At 32.8% G+C, this 25,359-nt stretch overlaps 2 protein-coding genes and 1 long non-coding RNA gene across 10 annotated transcripts; 1 reads left to right on the forward strand and 2 right to left on the reverse strand.

Annotated features, from left to right (window-relative positions):
- Positions 1-180: 180 nt before the first annotated feature.
- On the reverse strand, positions 181-3,467 carry LOC117214001 (ubiquitin-like-conjugating enzyme ATG10). Of its 3 annotated transcripts, none has more exons than XM_033459788.1 (5): positions 2,211-2,484; positions 1,426-1,632; positions 1,104-1,344; positions 478-646; positions 181-376 (listed from the first exon to the last, which is right to left on the reverse strand). In XM_033459788.1, the coding sequence occupies exons 2-5, from the start codon at positions 1,531-1,533 to the stop codon at positions 286-288; spliced, it is 609 nt and encodes a 202-aa protein (XP_033315679.1). In that variant the 5' UTR covers positions 1,534-1,632; positions 2,211-2,484; the 3' UTR covers positions 181-285. The 3 variants fall into 3 exon arrangements, with proteins under 3 accessions (XP_033315679.1, XP_033315678.1, XP_033315681.1); XM_033459787.1 differs by having other exon boundaries at positions 2,169-2,484; XM_033459790.1 differs by lacking the exon at positions 2,211-2,484 and adding an exon at positions 3,027-3,467 and having other exon boundaries at positions 182-376.
- A 16-nt stretch (positions 3,468-3,483) lies between these two features.
- LOC117213996 (single-stranded DNA-binding protein 3) lies at positions 3,484-24,933 on the forward strand. Of its 6 annotated transcripts, none has more exons than XM_033459775.1 (15): positions 3,487-3,882; positions 4,069-4,217; positions 5,522-5,594; positions 5,690-5,751; positions 5,906-5,990; positions 6,068-6,109; positions 6,335-6,421; positions 8,869-8,976; positions 9,730-9,804; positions 9,904-9,952; positions 10,714-10,743; positions 11,808-12,019; positions 12,165-12,335; positions 12,482-12,682; positions 19,624-24,933. In XM_033459775.1, exons 2-15 carry the CDS (start codon positions 4,162-4,164, stop codon positions 19,726-19,728), a joined length of 1,356 nt encoding a protein of 451 aa, XP_033315666.1. In that variant the 5' UTR covers positions 3,487-3,882; positions 4,069-4,161; the 3' UTR covers positions 19,729-24,933. The 6 variants fall into 6 exon arrangements, with proteins under 6 accessions (XP_033315669.1, XP_033315668.1, XP_033315666.1 ...); XM_033459776.1 differs by having other exon boundaries at positions 3,487-3,638; XM_033459778.1 differs by lacking the exon at positions 19,624-24,933 and adding an exon at positions 14,187-16,145 and having other exon boundaries at positions 3,484-4,217.
- Positions 17,541-19,271, reverse strand: LOC117214003. Its single transcript, XR_004488761.1, has 2 exons — positions 18,695-19,271; positions 17,541-18,632 (listed from the first exon to the last, which is right to left on the reverse strand). It is a non-coding gene; the product is annotated as an uncharacterized LOC117214003 (long non-coding RNA).
- Positions 24,934-25,359: the final 426 nt, after the last annotated feature.

Below are 25,359 nucleotides of genomic sequence, written 5' to 3' on the forward strand. Positions count from 1 at the left end.
AATCGCGTTCACCTACTTGAATTGTAGTTCCACCAGTTGATGCACGTCCTCTGCGCAAAGGCGGTAAACCATAAGCGATTCTATCGGAATTTAAATTGTATTGCTAAATCCGTTTGTTAAGAGCATAATTAAAATTAATAAAATATGCGTATATATAAGGAATATTCCATATTGAAGTAAAGTATTTTAATTTGTTTTTATTTGATACACGCGTGTATACGTGTACTTTCTTAAAGCAATAGGAAATATTACAGTTTAATTCGAATATTTTAAAGTGTATGTACATTACATAGTTAACTGACAATATTCAGGACGTAGCTTAAGATTGAGGGCAGCAGGAGCGACGGTACTCAACCAACTGACTATTTTGTTTTTACTGAAAGGAAAGAAAATAATTCATTCATTTGTGATTATAAATAATTATACTATTGCTAAATATTTACAAGACGATTTTTTATTTCTTTCTATACCCCTTACCTGTTACTTGTAATTTGCAGAAGCTCATGAGACATACAAGGATGCAAGTGTAGAAAAGGTGTACCTAATATAGGATGTATAGCTTGAGATAAATCCTTATATTTCACTTCTCCGTTACGAACGAGGGATTGTGCTTCTTCCGCGGATATTGGATTAATACCTGGGAAATCTACAAAAGTTAATTATACAAAAAAAACGTCAAACACATGAAACGGTTGTATGAAAAGATGATAAGAAAACGGCGAATTCGTTTAAAAATACAAGACACTGAAAAATTATTCGCAAATTCATGCATTGCCGTAAAACATAGATTTCCTCTATTTCTCTCTCCTTCAGTCATTCTTAATCTCTTTGCTGACTTCTTAGCCTAGTTTGAGATAGGCTACAATCGAAGGAACAATCAGCATTATATCGCCTGCCGCTTTCAACAGGCTGTACATACCCGATTAAGGTCTAGTGGTGATCAGAGAACAATTGTAATAGATGTTTCGTATTTTGATGTATAGTCGTTATAAAATTAACGACATTCACAAGATATCGTTAAAAATGAATCGTAAAGATGATCTTTTTCTTTGTAACGTTTCTTTAGAATTTTCCAATAGTTCGAATAAATATGGCGCGTTCACCTGATTTCCATCCATTAAAATAAAGTATCGGGACGCTGTAGCTCATGGACCATAACACATGATGTTCTGTAACTAATGGTTTCTCGATAGGACAAGTGGCCTCGAAAGGATCTTCTTTCAATACAAAGTCGAAATCATCAGCGGAGTCGTTATTTTCTGGTGTCGAATAATCATTTAAGTTACTATTACTGCATATGTATTGTCTCTCTTGGTGGACAATGTACGCCTCTCCTGGCACATCCTGCAAATCGTGTATAGATATTTGCTATTTTAAAAGTCTCTATTTGTTTAGGGGTCTCAAACAGTAAAAAATAACGGTCACCTTATTACCTCGAAGTTCCCATCGGTCAGAAATTTCACTCGACATTTCTACGAACCTTTCAGCATTCTCGAGAAATTCATCCCACGTGATCGTACCTGGGCCGTCCATTGATATTTGTCAAATCAGACAAATGTGGTACTAGTTGTTTCTATACTTGTTTGCAATGTATTATGAAGGTAATCCTTTACGTTCTAAGAATTCACAGCCCTGGTGACAAGCAACAAATTTCGTAAAAATTTATTATGTACAATTACTATGTATTCAGTTCTATATTATGGAATTATAGCTTTATACATTACACAGCGCATGAATTATTTGTTACATTGTGTACTATACAAGGTATAAGTATATGGGTATTTACTAATAAGTAACGAAAATAAATTGCAAATCAAGGAGTCCTTTTAATTCCGCGAAAATAAAACGCTACTACGCCAGCAATAATATTAATTCTGCTGCGATTCACAGATTTTTATATAAAAATCTTGCTTTAATGTTTTAAGAAGAACTTTAGCAAAAAATTAATGTTAGAAATTCTTCCGCATTTTCCTCAAATTGAAGAAATTCCTTAACAATAGAAAAACGCAACAGAGTTAAAGATAAAAAGATCTATACATTTCCTTTTAAAACTCAATATCTTACAATTGAGTTTCTTAATTGAAAGACTCGAGACTAATTTATAGTACATAAAATAAACAAAGATATTTAATCATAATAGATTCTACTGTTTTCTTATAAGTATGAACCTTTTGAAATAATTGTTCATAGTTTATAAAAATCAATGATACATTAATTCCATGATGAAGTTGAGAAAGGGGAAGCTGTACACCCGAAGGAATGGCTTGTCTCTTTTCTGTCCGACCCCTCGACGCTCAGTCAATTGTCGGCTATTTTGCATCGGCAATGTTCGCTAGTATTCGGTCATGTTCGGTTATCCCCGCTATTGGATACCTGCGCCGAGAGCTTGTATAATGTACGTGTGCGGTGTATACACAGATATACCCACCATGGAACAGTTAGCATCCAATAGCAGGTAAAGTGCAACCAGGAATGTAGCAATAATAGGTGCAATTGCACATAAGTATCTATTTTTCTATTACTAATTTTTACAACGCGTCCCCGATAAATATCTCACAAATAATATATCTAGTCTTTTATAAAATGTTATTCTGTATTTTTCTTACATTAATAAAAAAAATGAGTTCTTCAAACTTTTAAGATAGAAGTACATAAAAAATGTTAGTTTTATATACATTAATAAAATGAACGAAAAAGATGGTAGATGAAAACATCATAGGATAGTTACAGCAAAATTTAGACTATTCAATTTGGAATTTATTAAAATGAGAAAATATCAACTTTACAACTATCGATGGATATACAGCAAAATTTCTATTAAAGAAATCAAAATAAAAGATTTATGAAAAGATACATAATACAAAAAAATCATTCAAATCTTCAAATATGCACCATGAGTAAATCTAAATAAATCTGAAATAAAACCTAAATAAATAATCTTTGAAAAATCTGGTAGCCCTCTGATCACTCTGGTGGCCCTAGTGTTAAAGTGAGATAATAAAGCGGAGTAATAAAATTTAACTTACGTACGGTCCTGACGTGAAAACCAATGGTTGCGCGCGCAGCTTTTATGACCTATAGACGCAAAAAGGACAGAGAAGAGACAAGAAAGAGAAAGACAGCAGTGCTTCCCGTATTCCGTATATATGTGTGCGTGTGAGAACTGCGCGTAAGCCGTGTACGAAACACATTTCCGATCTTGTGCGTGTTTATACAAAAATAAGTTCACTTATATCTTGTGATTGTGTGTGTAAAAGTGACATCGTGGTTCGTTCACTACCTGCTAGGTAGGTGTGATAGAAGAAGGAAAAAGGAAACAAAATAGAAACAAACTCCTATTGGTCGTCCTGTATGTAAGACCATCGAAGTATACGCATTGAGGATCGTAAAATCGGCGTGTCGCTAAAGTGAACTTCACTTCTGACGAGGTGAAATACGAGTGTGTATGTCTGTCTGTTTGTCTGTATCTTTAATGAGGTGAGACGGGACGAGGTGAAGCTTAGTTATAGGTGAGGTGAGGTAAGGTGAGCAGCGAGAGCGAGCCGCAGCTAAAGAGAGTGAAGAGTGAAGAGAGTGAAGTGACCGAGCGCTACTTGGGCATCGCAGTGAGAGGACGCACCGTCGTTTATGTTGAATTTGTAAGACGCAACTTATGTACCACGTAGGTTTTTTTTGATAATCAGTGAAGGAAAAAAGTTAAAGGAAGGGAAACAAAAGGGAAGAAAAAAGGCAAAGTGAGCTGCATTATAGGGGGGAGAAAGAATATAGTGGGAAGTCTACGAACGATGACGACGCGCGTTCGTTCCGCGGTCATGCGTCCACAATTGGCCGAGCCATGATGCGAAGTACTCTATCTAGTATAGGCTGCTGGCCGCGGCAGTGGTACGACGTGTTCGTAACGTGTGTGTGACCCGATAGAAAATACAATAAATCTCTGTTTCTGATAGTTACGTTTCTTCCATTGAAACAAGTGTGTTAGAAAGTAGAAACATATACCTTCGAAAATCTAAGAACCACGAGTATAGGTATAGTAATTAGAAGCATATATTAAGTTGTACTTTCTGCCAGTTCGTGCGGGACTTGCCACGGTGTCGGACATTGCTATCTGTGGAACGAAAACGGTGGTTCTGTTTACATTGGAAAAATTGACAGTCTTCGAGGATGTACTCGAAGGGGAAGGGGACTACGGTACCCTCAGATTCTCAAGCAAGAGAAAAGTAAGTATTATTTTTTATAATAAAATCTATCGTGCATTATGTATTTGTTGAAATAAGCGAGAAGGAGAAAAAAATTTTACCAATTGATCGACCAGTGACTCCATTTTTTTTTCTTTATACCAAGCGTGCGTATACTACGTATATGCGTGTAGTAGGTAGTAGTTGATCTGCAAACCGGGCGATCGGATTCGTCAAATAATTCCGGCTTACTTAACGCTGGAACTACCACAGTAATAAAAATCACAAATTTCTATTTTCTCATGGAAATTTTATAGATTTATTACAATACATTTTTCTGGATTCGAATGATTTTTTTTTATAAAGTTTGTTTGTGATAAATTCTTGTTTTTCCCCTTGCATTATATGTGTATTTTTTCATATATTTTTTATTTTAACTTCTTTGATACAAGTTTTATATTATAATTATTGAAGATAATATTTATGAGCTCTGTTATAATGAATATGAGAAAATCTTGATGCAAACTTAATGAATTAAAATAAAATAGTTAATACGTATTTTTGTAAAATTTCTTGTGATTTATAAGGAATCTAAGAAAATCTAATTTTGTAATTAATTTTTTTCAATTGTAATTAATTATCGTTGTGAAATTAATCTAACAAATTTAGTTTTGAACTTTTATGAATCTTATTGTTTATCTAAAATTGTCTTCCCTGCAATGTGATTTATCGTAAATTCGACTGAAGTGTATGCTATGACTCACTAGAATTACTTGTCTGGCAAAGCAGGCCGATCGGGCGCCATGTTTTTATCGTTTGCAACTTGCAACCAAGAAACAGTTTACGAAAAAATTAGTACGATAACACCTTCCATGACACCAATCATTGAAAATGTAATTTTTTAAATACTGATAATTCTAATTGTTCTTTCTTAGTTTTAAAAATATTATTCTGCGACTGTACTGCTTAATTTGTTGCATTTAAAAAAGTTTCTAATTTTTTAGTTTTGTTTGATAAGTTCGTTTATATACTAATAAAACTTTATAGAAATATCACTTATTAACTGTGATTGTACATTATTTATATTGTGTTTGTATTGTGAAGTATTATAAAATCTAATATGCGTAAATATTTTGCCCAGATGCTTGTATTTTGTATTACTTATTGGTATTTCAATATGAATATTTTATAAATTAAACATTTATCGTTGCGAGTATACCTCTTTGGAAACGATAAACAACATTTTTATGTTACATAAAGATATTATTATATAATATGAAAATAATTTAAAATCAAAAAAATAAATTAGTTTTATATTTATCTACAGATTATTTATAATATTTCAGATTAGCCCTGTATGTGTACGAGTACTTATTACATGTTGGTGCACAAAAGGCGGCGCAAACATTTTTGTCAGAGGTAATGATTTCAAATTGTTTTGAAAATTTAATGAAACCTGTGAAAAAAAACGATTATATATTATTGGTATAATTATATCTTATTTTGTTACATAGATACGGTGGGAAAAAAATATCACTCTTGGTGAACCGCCTGGATTTTTGCATTCTTGGTGGTGGTAAGCATTAGACATTGTTTTATTCTTCTGCTATAAAAATAACAAAATTGCATTTTATTTATAAAATATTAATTTTCTTCAGAAAACATATCCATAATTTAATATAGTTTTCCTATTTATATACATACAAAATAATCAATTAAAAATATTTCAGCGTATTTTGGGACCTATATTCAGCAGCACCAGAACGACGGGATTCCTGTGAACACAGCAATGAAGCCAAAGCTTTTCATGATTATGTTAGTATAATTTTATAATGTGAAAGTTATAATTATATATTACAAATGTATAAACAAGAGATTATTTTTGTTCTCAGGGTTTTGTGAATAGCGGTTATGGTGTTAATGGCATTGCCCATGTAAGTTGAGTTGTATTATTTTTCATACATAAGAAATATGTTTATTCAATCATAGTGTTCTACCCTACATGAATATTTTGATATGATCTAAGACCATGTACTTCTAAACTAGAGTATGTAGATAACAGGGATTGTTACTAAAGTTTGCATGTACATCTAACTGGCATTTAAATAAATTATTAGATGTTGAAATTTGACTGGTAGATAATTATCAAATGATTACAGAATGCTGGTCCAGCGCCTTCACCTATAGGGCAAATGCCACCCAATGATGGTATGCCTGGTGGTCCAATGCCTCCTGCTTTCTTTCCAGTAAGTTTTTTTACATCTTTATACTGATAACAATATTATTTCACTTAATTTCATTGTGTGAATCAAAAAATTTGAAGAGTATTTGAATTATCTATGTCTGTTTATGTATTTTGTTAATGAATAATTACATTTATGTTCTGTTGTTTAAATATGAGTAAAAAGATTAGATAAATATTTATTTTTTATAGAAAACATTATTATTTATTAACGATAGTTTCTTATTTCAAAGCAATCAACTATGAATTTTGAAATTCTCCTACTATAGTCTATAGTATAGTATAATTAATATTGTGAAATATGCCTTTTATGTCTATATGTGCACATATACATACATCATGTGTATATTGTGTTTCAAGAAAGGGAGGGCAAGAAAATAAAGAAATAGTTTTACTGCATATGATTATATATAATATAACATTGTAATCTAAGATATATTATTAAAAATTTTTAAACTTAATTCTTCTAAAAGGAATAAAAACATTATAATCTTTACAATCTTTATTATAGGGAAATCAGACATATTAACTGTATATAAACACATATCACAATATTTATATGTATATACATACATAAATATGTATAAATATCTGTTATCATTGTTATGCCTAGTTACAATTCTCATGCATTATAATTCTACACTTGATTCAAAGCTCTTAACATTTTATTAAATACATCAAGTATAATAAACGTTAGTAAATAAAATTTCTTCTAACTGTAGATTGTTATTAATCAAGTACAGATTGTTAATAAATTTACATTACATATTATTAAATACACCTTATAATAATATATATATATTTCTTGACATTGATTTTTCGGGATAAACAATAATGTTTCAATTTTACATAATACATAATCTAATTATCTATGATATACTGTCATAATAAATAGCTATATTTTATGGAAAACAATTCTATAAATATGATAGTAATTTGTATACTACATATAAAAAATCTGTTATATTATACTTAATTCATGTATAATCAGACCCAAGTGTTACTAATTAGTACTAATGTTTCTTACACATAATAACACAATCCTGTACAATGTTATTCGTCTGATTACTGTCAATGTACACAGTGCCCTTGAAACATATATTTTGTTTTGAAACAAGTGTACATTTGGATAAGATTCTCATGCCATGCTTGTCTATACTGTATCTATGTACTTATTTTCTCTCTGCTATGTATCTAACACTTGTATGTGCGTTCCTTTACCATTTTCACTTTTTGATCTCCTCTCTGCATAAAGCAGATTTCAGAAACTTACCAGGAAAAATTTTGTATAGATGTTAGAGAATAGTTTTAGTTTGAATAATTTTATATTGTAGGTCTATAATTGACAGTGTTCTACCTTGTGCTGACTTTAGTTCTGTGCAAGAACTTCACAGTTGTTTTGCAATAACAAAGTATTGAATATATTTATTGAACTACATTGACAAAATATATTTGTTCCTTCATTCAAGTTATTACTTATAATACTTCTGATCTACCTTGATATCTTAGTATAACGATTTTCAGTCTGAGTTCTGAAAATGAAAGCATATATTTACTCCTAGAATAATATTTTAAGACGGATTTATCTTTCTACAATTCTTAATATATAACAAACTATAAAGATTAAAAATGTCAGCTAAGGTCACACTTTTTAGGATTTCTAATATATTTAATATAAAAGCCTGCATAGATAGTAGTCTAGCATTCAGTACAAGCGGTCTACGAATTTAGTGAAAATAATATATGACCATCCTTTACATCATGGAAAAGATCAAATTTATATCTATATATGAAATACACATATTTTATGTAGTATAAGTTAAGTATACCCTTAGAAACTATAAACATTGTATTCTGTATAAATGGATAGTTTAATGATTCTATGAGAAAAATATATTCTCGTTGACCGCTTATTATAACATCTAAATAACAATATAAGTAGGTGAAAAAAATGTCTAGTTATGCATATATTGCTTGTTCGAATATTTATTGCCTTCTAAATCATTTTAGGATAACGATGTATACGTTCAGATAGAAACAACACGATCTCACTTTGATACATCCATATATATCCATGAAAGAAAATTATTTTATATATATATTTTTATTTATTTATTTATCTTTTTTTTTAATTATCAAAATTTTGTTTTAGTGTGAAATGGGCGGGAGGGAGGGTGTCCTCAGGCATTTAGTATCAAATTTTACTTCGTGGACAAAGTCGTAATTACGAAATAAAGTATTGATTAACGTATGTAGGCTGAAATAAGTATCGTAAATGTAATCTTTATTGGAAACAATATTTATAACATTGTATTTTCGTAATTATAACTTTTAGATTTTTAAGGTGCTGACCAACATAGTATTAACACAATCATACCCAAGCCTTCTAGTCTAGCTGTTGCCTGGATCGCAGTGTTGCTACATGTCTGTCGTTTGCGTTGCTTGTTGCAGAACAACTCGACAATGCGACCATCTCCGCCCACACACCCCTCATCACAGCCATCCCCCCAGCACCCCCAGCCACCCCCGCCTCCACACTCGCAGATGATGTCCACTCAGGTAAGCCTCATTCGACACATACACTATCACTCATGGAAAATCACTCAGTCCACTCTCATTATACCATATCATCGTGTACCTATGACTGTTTGCTCGAAATCGCTTCTTTTCCTACCAAAGTTATTTCTACTGTACAATTTTTAACCCGTCATTCTTCAAGTACAATGTATAGAATATACAAACAGGATTCGCTTAAATGGTTACGGATAATGATATTGTTTCAAGCACAGATTTTTTGTATCTTTTCTACACTTAAATACATTAACGATTAATACATGATTTTGCAATATTGTATTTATTGTACTCCAATATTGTACTCCAAAAAGAAACAAAATAGTTTTATTGAATATGTGTAACAACAGAAATTTTAAGGTAAGAAAAAAGGTTTCTTTAATATTGCACAATGTAAAAAAAATTATCATTTTTGTCTGTAATGGGCTTATTTTAAGGTAAGAGTTGTGTTAAATGCACATCGTACTTCGACTTAAATAATCTGTTCTTTGTTGAGTATAAACCCCTATGGTTTGCAATTCTATTTCCACATTAATATAACACGTGTCCTCCAGATGCACTATGATGATTTCTATCAAAGTGCATATATTATATTGCCTAATGTGTGATCAATTGCTTGTTGCGGCTGCCTGGTGTGTCAGTTTTGTGATATACAATAGTTATAACATTCTGGGGTTTTAGCTATATAATTATATTGGCAAACATAATTTACTTAATGTATAACTTCCTGACTTGTTACAGTTCATGGGGCCTCGATATCCTGCTGGACCAAGACCTGGAGTACGTATGCCACAAATGGGAAATGATTTTAATGGGGTATGTATTATTATTTTACCAACAGATCAAACTATTGTAAATAATGTACATTAAATTACGATTTGCAACAATTATTGACATATTGATATTTTTATTTAGCCACCTGGACAACCGATGATGCCAAATAGTATGGACCCAACTAGGCAAGGTAAGGGCTCAGTTATATGCTAGATTCACATTGATTTTTTTTCTGGCATTGACAATAATTGCGAGAGGAGAATGGCATAGACGCATGCATACCAAAAACCACACAGCAATAAATAAATCAGTAATTATTAAAAGTGGATTGGATTGCTGTGATGTGGAGTGGATTGGTTTTTGAATTGTCTAGTTACGTGCAGTGGTGTAGTTTTCAAGTTAAATCATTATAATTAGCATTATATATTTATATGACTCTATGTATTCTTGCTTTCTTTTTTTGCATTCGAGATAAAGATACAAATTTAATGTTTCAGTGATGATTAGACTAAACATCTTAATAATAATGTAATGTTAGTATATATAATAGTCCTATATACAATCCTATAGTTGTTATAATTGTTTAAGAATTTTTTATTATAAAAATGTTGCTAGATATTTTTTTATACATTTTTTTGATTATCAAGAAATATCGTTTTAAATGATCTATAATCTTATTGCGACATATAAATAAGGATTCAAATAAAAAAAATCTGACGTGAATATATTATTTAACAATATTTAACAATAAGGATTTAGAAGCAACTCGTTAAACTAGTATTTAAATATACAATACAACTTGTCGGTATATGCTATAACGATATATTTTCGTAGCATTAAAGTAATATTTACAACTTTATTCACTATGCGACCGCAAAGTAACTAGACCTTACCGCCATCAACCTGACCTTACCTACCTGCCGTACTAATGTGTGCTCTTGTGTTCCTCAGGCGAAGCTGGAGAATTTGTAGGGTGGCAAGGTAGGAAGCAACCCAGCAACCAAATCACACTCACATGACTTAGTCAAGCCTAACTATTATTTTTTCTCCTGCTCGTTTTAAAGTTTCTGTTCTCACTTTTTATGAATAAATGCACTAGCTTCGTTTCTTTGTGCGATACTTGCTCGTCCGATCTTGCATTCAGTATGCCAATCGTAATTTAATAATAATAGAATCAATGTGTTGAACTTGAGAACAGTTTTTTATGTACAAAAAATGATCACATTTAAAGAGATTCTTTATTTTTATATGTGAAATATTAACATAGATATATTTATATTTGTAAAAGAAGAAGGAATAACTGTTTTAACATTACAGTTTCTCATTGCATAGGTATAATGCAATAATTTTGTGGCTAACAAAATATATCTGTTTGTTATTGTCATTGTCAATCATTGTAGCGTAAATTTAACATATACTAAGAACTATAATGCAGTTACTTGCTCATTACTTTCTCATTCGTAATGTTTTAAGAGAAAAAGATTCATGTGTTCTTAAAAAGGAAAATATCATCTTCAACTATAGAACAATAACTTTACAATATTTTACAATTGATTTCATATCACATAAATGTATAAAAATATTGCTGTATGATGTCGCAATCCTTTTACTAGGTATTAATTGAATGATTGTCTTGTTTGTTATGTATCTGGCGCTATTATCTTCCTTTGTCAAGTTAAAAGCTCATACGTTTGTAAAAGTTACTTAGTAGCGTTGTTTTTCATCCTTCGCATGAGCTTTGTTATTTCATTAATTTGTGTAGATGCAAATTACCAATTTAGCATGTCATCCACTTGCTTTACTATTACATATGACTTCGGCAAAGCATGACTCGAATGTTTTAATTCTGTAGTAAAAAAGAAGACAGACAAAAGAATAAAGATCTAAATTAAAATACTCTTTTTCATATGTTGAAATATTTTACAGACACATGATTTGCCGTTGATCCAAAGATTCACGATTAGTGTTTAGTATTAACATAAACTAGAACAGTATTAATATTTACATCTTTGGGAAAATGCATCAAAAATTGTTTTTATTACTAGCTCCTCCAGGCATGAATCCTATGAATCCAAGGATGAATCCTCCACGAGGACCAGGAATGGGTCCAATGGGACCAGGAAGTTATGGACCTGGAATGAGAGGACCACCACCTAATAGTAGTTTGGGACCTGGAGGTCCAGGAGGCCCTGGTATGCCACCAATGAGTATGGCTGGACCAGGGGGTAGACAACAATGGCAACCTAATACATCCACGGTACGATTACGATCTGTACATATTTAAAGAGTTTATTCCTGTTTAAATTAACAAAATGTTTTTTATATATGTCTTTATATATATTGTCAGTGATATAATTAGATAAATGTTCATATTATAATTCGATAATGAATTTTTATTTTAGCCAATGAATTATTCATCATCATCACCCGGTAATTACGGAGGTCCACCTGGTTCAACAGGTCCTCCAGGTCCAGGTACACCAATTATGCCCAGCCCTCAAGATAGTAGTAATAGCGGTGGTGAAAATATGTATACCATGATGAAACCTGTACCTGGAGGAAATATGCCTGGTGTAAGTAACTGTCTACTACTTTTGTATGATTTTGATTTAGTAATATCAAATATGATTCATTATAAGACAATATTTAGTTTTGTTCATGTCTGTTAATAAAGTATATACAGATATAATAGCAATAATAATTTGTTCGATTGTATCAGGACTTTCCAATGAGCGGTGGGCCAGAAGGTGGTCCGATGGGTCCTATGGGACCAAACACAATGGGTCCTGTGTTGAATGGTGATGGCCTTGATGGAATGAAAAACAGTCCAGCTAACGGTGGTCCTGGGACACCTCGGGAAGATAGTGGAAGTGGAATGGGTGATTATAATCTGGGTGGTTTTGGAGGCCCTGGTGAAAATGTAAGTATTAGTAAGTTTTTTATACTCTCGGTAACAGTTACTCGACGTGTTAGTATGGACTTATATGCTACCATTTCTTTTTCTGTGTAAATTTATATTCCTAGTAAACGTGAATACTTTTGGATTAATAATAATTAAAAAAGAAATTAGTGTTGATCTTTATCGTTGATGTTTCTGGTTTGAAATATAAGTCCATATTAGAACTGACTTTTCTTCTAATTATTCAGCAATTAACAGATTCAGGTGCTTCCATCAATGCGTCAGTTAGTTAATTATTCTGTTAAAATAATTTGGGTCTTATTACATTTAGAGGGCTTATCCTCAAGCTTATTCCAACCACCTGGTTAATGCTTAATCTAAAAAGTATCAATATTTGATAAAAATTCGAAATATTCTTATTTAATCATTTAGGCTTCTTTGGGAGATTTAATTTAGATTACCCACTTGCATCTAATGTTATAACTGTTTGGCTCATATTGTGTCTAACTATTATCATACTAACAGTATGACTAATGATGCAAACATAAAATGGGTATAAAAAATCACGAAACATTTAAAGAATTCTTAATTTACTAAACAATGAAATGTTCAACTTGTTAAAAAGTAGTATTTTTTATATCTATAAAAAATTAAATGTTGGTGATAAGATAAATTTTCTATGTTATGGGCTGTTTTATTAAAGTACTTTGCATAATATTAGTGGAAGGTCATAGCTAAAAATCATTCTTTAATGATTCTTTAATGCCTGCAGTAATAAAATGCTTCAAAACATTTTCTACCCATTTTATACTTACAAAAGAGTATGAATCAACTTTCATAAAATAATACACAAGATATTCCATAAGGTGTATCGTATATGATAACAAAGACACGTCGAGATGAAGATTTTTAATAATTTTCAAAATATTCTTATCAGTGCAATATTAATTTTAAATCTCCTTTTGGCTAATCGAATTTAATAACTGTCATAATAAAATTAATTTAGTAATCTATCTATATTCATTCGTTCATGGATTTTGTTTAAATATATACAATATTCTTTGTATACAAATCTCGATCATGGTTAGAAAATACAAGAAAATATGAACTTGCTTGGTACATATAAATTTAATGGTGTATATACACATATATGACGTATGTGATTCATTTTCATGGCAACAGTATAAAGGATCGTGTGATACTTTTGCGGCATTTGTATACGATAAGCGATATAAGACCGAATTCCGTTTTATAACTCTGATGGTTTTTTAAATACTTACAATTATTTCGAATGACAGATATTCTCGTCTACAACCATGTCTCTTATTAATATTTTTCAAGTACGATACGCCTTGCGGGAAATCGTATATATAATATAGTATAAAATAATCGATTTCTTTAACGAGCGCGCACAAACGGTATATTCCTTCTTTAATCTTACGTTATTATTTCGGATTGTGAGTAGGATTCTAAATTAAAAGAATAATCAGTAATCTCGCACGTGCGCCTTCTGTATTCCCGACAGTTTTTTTAAAAAATCAAGTCGCCTTGGATCCAGCCCCGAGTTCGTAGATGCCGTAGATTTCCCGATTAATCATGCAATGTGGAAAAGGATGATACGCAAACCCTGAGTTTTATGTCACGTGCGATCGTCACGTGGTACGCGATTCATAACGGTTTCGTCAATGGCTCAAGCACGATTATTCGCTCGTGTCAAGATAGAGAACGGAAAGCAAACGAAATGAGAGAAAAGAAAAGATACAGACATACATTCGCGTCGACGCATCTCGACTTGCGTTTGTTAATTAATCGCTCCTAATCAGTTAGGTTAGCATTTAAGTGCTCATTACGCTATTATTACGAAACTATGATACTTGGATCATTTATAACACGCGCGCGCGCGCAAAATACATTACATAAATATTTAAAAGTATATATATATATATGTATATATTCTATATATATATATATGCTTTTCTTGCTAAATACTCACAAGGTTGCAGACTAGAATTTTATGACTAGAATTTTATGATTCTTTTTCTTTATTTTTATTATTACTTTTTTTCTTTTTTAAATATAATTATTTCTATACTTTTTATTATCGATAGTACTTTTTATCGACTCGTATCAACGCCAACGTCTATTTATATTTATTTGAATATTAGCTTGTAAGCAAAGGTGCCTGAAAAACACGAACTACTGTGATTATCAATCGCATAATTGTTAATCGATTTCTAATTCTTTTCTCTATCCTATCTTTCTTCTTTCGATGATTGTTATTTTTTTTTTTTCTACTTCATCTGCCATCTTTTTTCTTTCTTTAATTGCACCGCTAGCTCGTCGCTAGCTAACTGGCTTATTTCTCATCCTATTATAGAGTTTGGATTCTAAGCAGTATTAGGTTAGAAAATAATATACGCTATATTAAGTGTATGACAGGTAAGACGTAACAGTCGTTGAAAAATGGAAAAAGAATCTTTTGAAATTTCACTACAAAGCTTTTGCGAAACGCCTAATGAATTTTACATCGATAAACAATTTCAAATTTTATTTATTCGAATAATCGTTTTCGTATCGATAGACGTATTAGAGGTACATTTGCCTAATCTCTCGAATCAAATTCCTTTTCATTGAACCAATAAAACTCTGTAATGAGGTGATCAAATTAGCCGAACTCAGACCGAGTCCCTCCACTATTTGCTCAGAATTCATTATATTGGTAGAAAAGTAAAGTTTGCGCACCATCTATTCGCAGCCATTGACATCGCAATACTTCGCGCGAGTATATACACGACTAATTAGAATTAATGGATCATTTCCGCCTAGTGCCTTGTTTGGAAAAAGAATGTAGGTACCATCGTGTATTTTAATGCAAAACGTCGATATCCTTAGTGAACCGAAAGCTAATGAACGCGTACAAATCTAGTCATGCGATCCCACGATCGAACTATATTTTAAAAATGAGGATTTTTTTAATCGATCGATCGACTAATGCAGGTATTCGAACATAACCTCATTTTACATGCACTTTGCATTTTATTTTCTGCTACTTGTCCCGTTGAATAATATTTCCTAAACGTACGAATATTCTATGATTCAGATACTTATTTCGTTAGAAAGTTCCTATTAAGATTTAATTTAAACGAGATAACATCGAAAACAGCTTCGTAGCAAGTTCCTCAACTTTCTTTCCTAATGAAAGCGTACAGCAATATCGTATTTCCTATTTGAACGATATGCTGTACCGGCGAGTATTGCGAGGCGAATGGCGTTTGCGAATAACTTAACGAAAAAAAAGTACTTGGGCAAAAATGTATAAAGAAAGATGTTATATATATAACGTACGCATGGCAATATATAGACGATATATATATAACGTAATTATTTTTGTATGGAATAAGAATCATAGACGGTGTAAGTACTGAACCTACATGAATGAGTGTGACAAAAATACAAAGAAAGAGAAAGAGGTAATACGGGCCGATAATGGAGAAAAATATATCGTGCGAACCTCCCGGAATCCATCCGTCCGTAATGGTTATAGGTCAGTACCGGACTATGCTGTGCTGCTGTTAGTTGTGTTTAAATTAACTTAAACTATTAAAAAAGTAAAAGGTATTGATATCAAATTATGTAAAACGATATAAGAGAGGAGAGAAAGAGAGAGCGAGAGGGAGGGAGAGAGAGCGCCAATTGCAAGGGTATGCTCTGGGAGCACCGGCAAGATCGATTATGGTCTCGAGGACGATCAAACACGCAGGTCTTTTTACATATGATTATTGTGACTTCTCGAGAAAGATTCTGTATTATTATTTCTTTTTCTTAATTTTTTTCTTCTTTTTTTTTTTTTTGATACTACGAGCCACGCTTTTCTTACTTTTAATTTTACATATTTTCTATCTTTTTTTATACATTCATACATAATATACATGTGTTTTTATATATAATATATGCATATATATATTTACAATATATATAATATATATGTATATATATTTGCAATATATATATAATATATGTATATATATTTACAGCATATATATATAATATATGTATATATATTTACAATATATATATATAATATATGTATATATATTTACAATATATATATATAATATATGCATATATATTTATAATATATAATGCATATATATATATATTTATTATATATGTATATATATATTTTAAAAAGTACACATCTTTTATATTTATGACATTATATTATAAGATGAAGGAAAAATGTGACGATTATATAAGGAACGAAAAAGTTAGCGACATCAGGTATAACAGTTCTAGCGCACTTCTTCGCTGTTTTTCTATGACTTTGCAATTATTATACAAGTACGATTTTCAAAGCTTTTATTATACGAAACAGTTGATAAACGCTAGTCGGATCATACGCATATACATATTATGTTCTGCAATTCGTTTTACCGAATTGAAAGTGCAAAGAATCGATAAACTGAGACTTATTAATAGTGAAAGAAGACTGTCTTGTTTAGTATTTTTAGCATTCAATATTTGTAAGGATATCATCGTAGAGATATGACTGCTGCTTGCCGTTGTTCCGGAGTATTCGCCATGTCAATGAAATGCGTACTTTTAATTGGGAGAAAGGAAGTACACACACATACATATATACAACGAAAGATAACTAAATATTCGCTTGTACCAACTTTAATACGTTTAATCGGTGCGACTTGCACAGTATATACAAAGAAACGCTCGTTTAATCTGTTGCAACAGGCGAAAAAGTTGGTGATAGCACGCGGTCAGGGTTCGAAGTTCGTGACGAAGAAATAAGCCAAAATAGAAAGAGTAAACGTGGAATTGTTAACGATGATAAGAGCAGTAGGTAGTAGTCTTTTCGTTGCTTGTAACACGACTCGTCGTCGTGCGCTGTTCAAAGAAATTTCGAGAGAGCGTGCTTCGAACCAATATATACATATGTATAATATACGGATATACATATATATATATATGGCGTGAAGCGCATCAGAATGGTACTTTTAAAAGAAAATCGTCGATTTTACTTTTAATACAGCCCCACGTTGTAAGCCACATTAATGAATGGCAATGAATATTACATTTATTAATATATGCCTAAACCAGGGGAGATCGAGACAATAAATGTAAACCTGTTACACTGAGAATACTGCGTTTTTCTTTTTTATTTGCGTTCAAATCCGCAGGGTGCTGGCTACTAGACATTTATATATGACTATCTGTTTTCATATACACTTTATGTCTTTTTTTTTACTTGTTTTATTTATTTATTTTTACGCAGTCGATCGATTTAAGTTTTTTTGTCTTAGACACACTGGTAATCACATGTCACTTGTGTTTCACATTGCATTATACGTCGCGACGTCGATACCGCCATCAAACGAATGTTTCCGTTTGATCACTTACTGTCCTCGTATTTCCGCGTTAGTTGCAACCGAATGCAATCCTTAAACTAATTTAATCGATACGATATAGTTGTTACATGTATTTTTGTCTTTTTTTCTGTTTTTTTTTCTCATCACAAATCACGTGATATTGGTTCTAACACACACACACACACACACACCCAGGTACACGGAAGACATTAACATTCGTTGCTTTTACAACAAAGGCGATATATGTAACTAAAGTATGTGTTTCTAACGTCGCCGTAATATTGTCTACATTATACAAATTGCCGCTAATATTAACAACGATGACACTTGCTTACATGATCAGAAACAGTAAACTCAAACTAATACTATGCACGCGTATATACACTGCATAATGAATTACAATTTTGATCTGTTCTTCCGGTATCTGGTACAAATCGAAACACACCATAAACGGATACTATCGTATATTGTGGAACACAATGTTTGTGATTTACTTAACCGTCCTAATCGAACGGTAAATATCTTCAATTTCTTCATCTTTTTTCTTTTTAAGATCTTTTAATGTCTTTTCATCGAACGAAAATCGCCCTCTGAAACACAAAGAAGAAATAGTGAAATCTGATAGCTGTATATAGTACTAGCCTGTACTGACCTGTAGCACATGGATGCGTGAGCGCAAAGCGATTGGTGGATTGCGAGATCGTATCGAGAAACGATTCAAACGGAAAAAAGTACTTCAATTAAGCAAAGAGTGAAAAAAAAAATTATTTTAAGAATCCGTGAGGAATGACACGTCGAGTTTCTATGTTACAATTTTTTCTTAATCTCTAAATAAGAATTTTTCATTGTTGGTTCACTCGGTGAGGTGTGCGTGAGTGGGGGGCAGGCAGCGCACACGGAATGCGCAAGAAATTTTTTTTATACATTTTATTATATTTTTCTTTTTTTTTTATTCAATGTTTTTTCTGTTTTTTTTTTTCTTTTTGTGCTCGATACGGGCTTCTTTTTTACATAAAGTCCATGTGTTGTGGGTCAGAGCGCCCTGGAGATGTGGAACCACACTTCTCTCTTCTTCATTCGCGGTTCCCAAAAAATCAAAACCAAGTTTCTCTTCCTAGTTCTTTCATATATATCCTCTCTTTAAGTTTTGCGTTTCACGAGCCCAGCCCCTTCACGACGCACCGTCACCGCGCTGCGCAATCACTTACGCAGCATGTCAGCGTTTTTTTCCCCGAGAGTTCACTTGGGATCAGCGAACTGCGACGAACTTTCCTCCGTCACCTGAATTTCTTTTTGCAGTACCTTCATCGTGACTGGGTTCGATTAATCTCTTTATGTACTTTATAATCGGTTGATTCTATATTTTAACAAGAAGCTGGAAAAGGAAATTACATTTCCAGGGAATAGTTGCATGCTTAAAAAATTCAGAGATTTGAATATTGAAACATCAAGGGGAAAAGTATTCTCAGCTCGCTGATGAAACGCTGAAACCAGTCCAAAACAAAATGGGCAAGGTATCGCCTAATGGTGGACTTGCCTAACCTCTTACGTGTAACCGACCTGGTGTTGGTTGATTCGCAGGATCAGACTGAGTCAGCGGCCATACTCAAGATCAAGGAAAGCATGCAGGAAGAGGCGAAGAGGTTTGAAAAGGACTCAGATCACCCCGATTATTATATACAATAACTCGTCACGAGTCGTTGGGCCCTGAGACCAAACTAACGTTTTAAGAAAAACAAATCGCAAATCGATTCCCCTCTTTCTCTCTCTCTCTTTTTCTCTCTCTTCCTTAAATCCAGAATTCTCCTCACTGCACTTGTACTCCGCAATAATCTCCTTCCTTTCACCAACCCCCCAACCCCCTGCAACTTCGAATCGAGGTACTGAAAACAGTGTGCAGAGACAAAGGAAAGGAAAAAGTAAGATAAATTGAAAAAAGAAAAGGTTAAGCTCCGTGAGAGAAGTGCACGAGATTTACGTAGAGATTGTAGAAGCGTTTTCTCCCTTTGCGAAGTGAGGGGGGCACATCCCAAGATTTTTTCATCCTCATCCGGATCACGGAAAGGATCTAACCATTTAAAGTAAGAGAGCACCGTTTCATGTAAAATCTTTCGTAACTTCGCGTTGACGTACATTCTTCAAAATGTCTCCATAATAATATACACAATCATCTTAAATCATTGTCAATCGATGATACTCACCGTTTTTGTAAGTGAGCACGGGCTCAAGATGTTTCGAGCGTCCTCGAGTATGCTCTCTAAGATTATGAAATCTATTACGTTCCAACATACTCGAATGTTTCTCATTTCGAGCAATACTCACGCTCGAGTTGGATTTTTCATGCCGACGAAAAGTCGAATGCCTAATTGCTCATTACCGTCTGCAATTCATACAAGTGGACCCGTTTCGACGTCGTCTTTTCTTTTCTTTTTTTTTCCCCCCCTTATAAACTCCTACATCGTCTCCTTCTTTCTTAGGGAACCTGATTTTATTTCCGGAAATAAGAACAGGAAAATAATAAGTGCTTCCTTATTGGCCCTAAGTTAAAAGAAAAGTATATTTTTTGTACAGTTCGAGAAACAGTTCAAGAGGTACATGTGATGTTTTTATATATGAAAGTAGTAGTCATCTCTCCTCTTCTCTCTGTCCCTTTCTTCGAACCCTTCGGTTTTTATTTACACGTTTTTATGGAGTATACTTGAGTGACGTTTCATCGGTTTCCTACATCGTCTGTGCACAGCGAATAGTTTCAGTGTATAAAATTATTAAAAAAAAACATAAGTAACTGTGATAAGATAGCGTTTTAAATGAAACATTACACAACATACTTATACTATCGTATATCTGTTCGAAGGTAGAATAACAAACAATCGTAGTACACACATCGAGTGTACGCTCGAGTAACACCACTTTTATACGTACGTTCTGTACTGATTTCAATTAATATTGATACAAATGTTGGTTCCGTACGTTGACGAAACGATTCCTCTATTTTTATTCAAACAATCGAAACTTTTCGCATGCGCCTTCTGCGAAACTGTTCTCGAAACGAGATCGATCGATACTGATATCTTTGATACGACAAACTTCATGATTCTGTTTGAAAAGAAAACCTATCGTCACTTTAATGTAATAAGTTTTGAGATGATACATTATTGAGAGCTATAGCTTGGGTCGTGTTACAAATAAAAAGATTTTATAATTTCTATTCAAAATAAGATCTTCTTTTCACAAAATGTCATCTACGTTTTGTTGTAACAATTTCAAATCTTATAACATCGTTTAAAACTTTATAACATACGCTGTACGTATATGGTGAAATATTTGTAGACGTAAATGCTTGTTAAATTTTTTTTTTTTTTGGAACGATCGATCGATCCCGCGTAAGATTGTACGTCAGCGCAGCAATTTGCGAGTATTGGTAGCATAATACCTGTACTCGTTATTGTGGCATCATTCTACGGTCGATCTGTCGGCTATTCCTTCCGAGAAAAGAAGCATCGATATCTTCCATGAAGTTATATACATACATATACCCGAGGAAAGATCCACGAGAACGCAACGCCTTTGTGCTCTTTTTCTGTCAATACAAAGAATGCGATTTTAAAAGGGGTCCCGATAGATGCTAGTGTTAGAGTGGTCAATGGTATCGATATTATCGTGTGCGTGAGACGAAGAAAAAGTGACTTCTTAATTTATTTACAAGAGGGAGTAAGAAACTAGGTACGTTAGGTTTATCGATCGTTCAACGTGCTCTATGTATAGTATGTACAATAGTGCCACGTTAACTAACCAAGATTTTGCTTTGTCAACTGCCCGTCGCCTATCCTCACCGATTCTCGAAACTGATATTATCGAGAAGAGTTTGGTGCTCCTCAATACTCTTAAAATTCGGATCACAACGAATAAGATTCGATAACCTAACCTCGTGAAAGCGTTGTAAATCGTTCCCGTAAATGCATTTTTGTTACCTCGACTGGTTTTTTTTTTAATTGACCGTTTAGATTAAGGCATTTAAAATGCTTGTGAAATATCGACTACGCGCCGAGCTTTCAAGATTTATCAAAATATCCAAGACCGACGAGACTTCTAAGACTTAAAAAACACCCGAATTTTAGGGCATCGAATCCTATTTGAGGTTATTCCAATCTTTCATTACATGCATGCATTTGACGCGATTTGCTTGACAACTTATCACAGGTTTCTGGTATTACTTACATAAAATAAATCAGTGTATGTATCAGGTTTCCATATCTCATTTGTATCCCATAAAGAAGAGAGATTCTCGAAATATCCTAGACATATACCTCTTTCGATAACTGATCAGCTAAAATGTCGAGCCGCGGGCAATTAGCGAAGCACTACTGTACATAGCAAGGCGGGAACATGCGAAACGATATGATATCGAGTGTCGAAAAATTGACTAATGCGATGCAACGTCAAGCGATTGCATCGATAGCGTTGTTCACATCGGTACATTTGCGTTTAGGGAGGACTTCACGGGCATTGTTAACAGTTGCACAGACGTTGCAGTCTCGATTGTGTTGTGCACAATTGGATCAGATCTTTATTTAACTCGAGAAGCGCACAGTACTGAAAGGCTGCAATAACATTATTTCGAAAAAAAAATCGAACACTCGGTTATTAGGGAATTCGCGAGAATTCGCTTGTATTATCTGTGTCCGAACGAGGGGAACCCGACGAAACGGTTCTCGAGAGAACGCATTGTTAAAACTCCCCCTAGGACTTAATCCGATATGGTGGGAATCCGGCCAGTGTGCGTCGATAGTACACACGAAACAAACTTTCATTCGAGACGATCGTCGTTTGTCGATTACGGATAAAAAACAAGTTATGTGTAACTGCCAATGGAATTTGTTCTTTTTTTCCTTTCTTTCCTATAGATTTCATTCTTTTACCATTGAATTTTTCAGTATTCGCAATAGCAACGTTACGTTCACGTTGAATGAAGGTGCTTACTGTTGATGAAACATATACAGGGAGGTAATAAAATCAGTCAAGTCTTAACAAGGTGAAACAATAATTCAACATGGATGAATGTAGAATTGTTTCTTGTTTCTAATATATAACGCAGACACAGTTTAGATACCGCTGCGTTAATCGGTGTCTGCGATTAATTATTTATTACATAAATATTTTTCATCAGATCCGGTTTTACGACGATGAATAGATAACGATTAAGTAATCCTTAAATTGGTAATTATTAATTAGTAATTATTAATTAGTTAAAGATTTATTAACAATTACGGCCTCACTATATCTCTTTCATCGACTATGCATTCGGTACATAGGCGAGTTAATTCTTTTAATCACATATAGTATCGTGTTTGTCGCTTGATAAAAAGCGACATTCGCAAATATGAAGCTGCGTAAAAGCAGCGAATTGCGCAACGGACAAACGTGAACGTAACTATATAACAGGATGGAACAGGAATTAACTTGTTGTTTGAAATCCGATCCTCATTCGATGGAATAATCCTGGTCACCGTAGAATCACGATAAAGTACGATCGTAACTCGTCCAAAGGGTAAAGAAAATTGAATAAAGTGTATAAATTTTACGTTCGCCTGTTTATCTCCTAGTTCGTGCCTCAAATCTGGGAATGGCGGCGTGTATATACACACACGTGTATACTATTCCGGCGTAATTAAATATAAATGTATAAGTTGTACAAAATGTCGAGTGCAATTCGGATTAAAATAACATATACAGCGGGATACGGTGTTCCTGCTAATTGCGCGAAACATCAAAACTGTATTGACATCCGCCCTTTTATCGTTAAGAAATTTTTGAATTCGGGTAAATATATTTTGTTATCATCTGTGTGTATTGTTACAGCTGGGCGAAAGAATTTCATGGCAAAGAGGAAGAATGGAAAAGTTGATGGATTATATATGGTGATATTTTTTTACCCGAATTTAAAGATACGACACGTTCGGATCTCAATACTTTTCGGAACGTTTCGCGCGTCTACTTTTAATGTATATTTAATTTTTTTATGGGGATCATTTTTTGTGTGGTCACCAAAAATTTACGAGTTTTTTTTTTATTTTTCTGTTATTTCGTTCGTCGTCCATAGCGATTCGTTCCAACGAAATAGCAAACAATTTTTTTTCTTTTATGGAATAGATAAGTATTATGATCAAAATTTTAATGTAAAAAAAATTTAGAGGGATGTGTTGCGTTAAATGTAGACCAAAAACTTTCAGACGAAAGAAGTATATAGTTTGTATTTGATCGTTTTTAGCGCAGAATAAGTTGTAAAAGATCACGAGTTTAATCGATATGTCGAGAGGATATATATAAGAAAAGATATTTGTATATTGTTTAAAATGAGAGTTGAACTTGCCGTGATTAGAGAAGAAGTAAGAGGAAAAGAAAGAAATGATATCTCGTGTACTATTATTGCGCGTTACGATTTCGTAAGATAATTAGGAATTTATAATAAGTAAGGGTGTTAGGTTGGCAGGAAAACAGTGATCGAGTAATTTTTAAAAACGTATTAAAACGAAAAAAAGAGGAAAATAATAGAACAGAAGAATATCCTAGCCGCGATAAAAAGAATCGAAGTGTGTGTAAATTATAAAATCGATCGATAGCGAAAAACTAGAGATTAACAGAAATCAATGAGCTGCCATCGTTCCCAACCCTTTTAACGAATGTTTGCATTCAGAATTAAAAACGTAAATTTCTTTCTATAATTATTTACCTATATAACTATGTAACTGACACGAGCTGTACATCTTGCGGCTGACCTCACGTATTCTTTAAATTCACGCATAATTATAGACATAATTATAGATATCTATTACGAGTATAGCATTCAAGTAGTAAGTAATAACAATAAAATAATGGAATAAATGTCATCTATCCTACCAAGTGTCCAAATTGTTTTCTGTATAATACCTTCCGCTCTTATTAGCAAATTCTACTATGCATCTATTTTCTGCAGAAGGCGACATCGTTATACTAGAAGACTCGAGAACGTTCGTTATTTAGTTGTATCTTATTTTTGCTGGTAAGTTATATATTATATTTTTATTTGAATTACAAAATTGGAGAAAATAATTTGGTAATTTTATTTATGATTATATTTTTTTGAAACAAAAAAGGAAAGGAAAACGAATACAATATTGCGATGGTTGTGATGGTTGACAGTTAATCTTCAAAATAGAAAATATGATGAATGATAGTAATAGTAGATGGTTTTTAAACTGATCGTAAATTCTCTAAGTTTGTTAAATTATACATATATCGCTTAATGTGATCCCAATAGAAAATCCATGCAATTCAATT

Source organism: Bombus bifarius, unplaced genomic scaffold, assembly GCF_011952205.1.
Source record: "Bombus bifarius isolate JDL3187 unplaced genomic scaffold, Bbif_JDL3187 scf7180000009145, whole genome shotgun sequence".
In the NCBI taxonomy this organism is placed as follows: domain Eukaryota; kingdom Metazoa; phylum Arthropoda; class Insecta; order Hymenoptera; family Apidae; genus Bombus; species Bombus bifarius.

What these genes read in the sequence shown, in the direction of transcription:
- LOC117214001 (XM_033459788.1), bottom strand. Translation starts at nt 1,533, where the DNA reads ATGGACGGCCCAGGTACGATCACGTGGGATGAATTTCTCGAGAATGCT. An exon ending in GGGAACTTCGAGGTAATAAG is followed by an intron (nt 1,345 to 1,425) that starts GTGACCGTTATT and finishes CACGATTTGCAG; the next exon opens with GATGTGCCAGGAGAGGCGTA. An exon ending in TTTTAATGGATGGAAATCAG is followed by an intron (nt 647 to 1,103) that starts GTGAACGCGCCA and finishes TAACTTTTGTAG; the next exon opens with ATTTCCCAGGTATTAATCCA.
- LOC117213996 (XM_033459775.1), top strand. Translation starts at nt 4,162, where the DNA reads ATGTACTCGAAGGGGAAGGGGACTACGGTACCCTCAGATTCTCAAGCA. An exon ending in TGGGAAATGATTTTAATGGG is followed by an intron (nt 9,805 to 9,903) that starts GTATGTATTATT and finishes ATTTTTATTTAG; the next exon opens with CCACCTGGACAACCGATGAT. An exon ending in TATGGACCCAACTAGGCAAG is followed by an intron (nt 9,953 to 10,713) that starts GTAAGGGCTCAG and finishes TGTGTTCCTCAG; the next exon opens with GCGAAGCTGGAGAATTTGTA.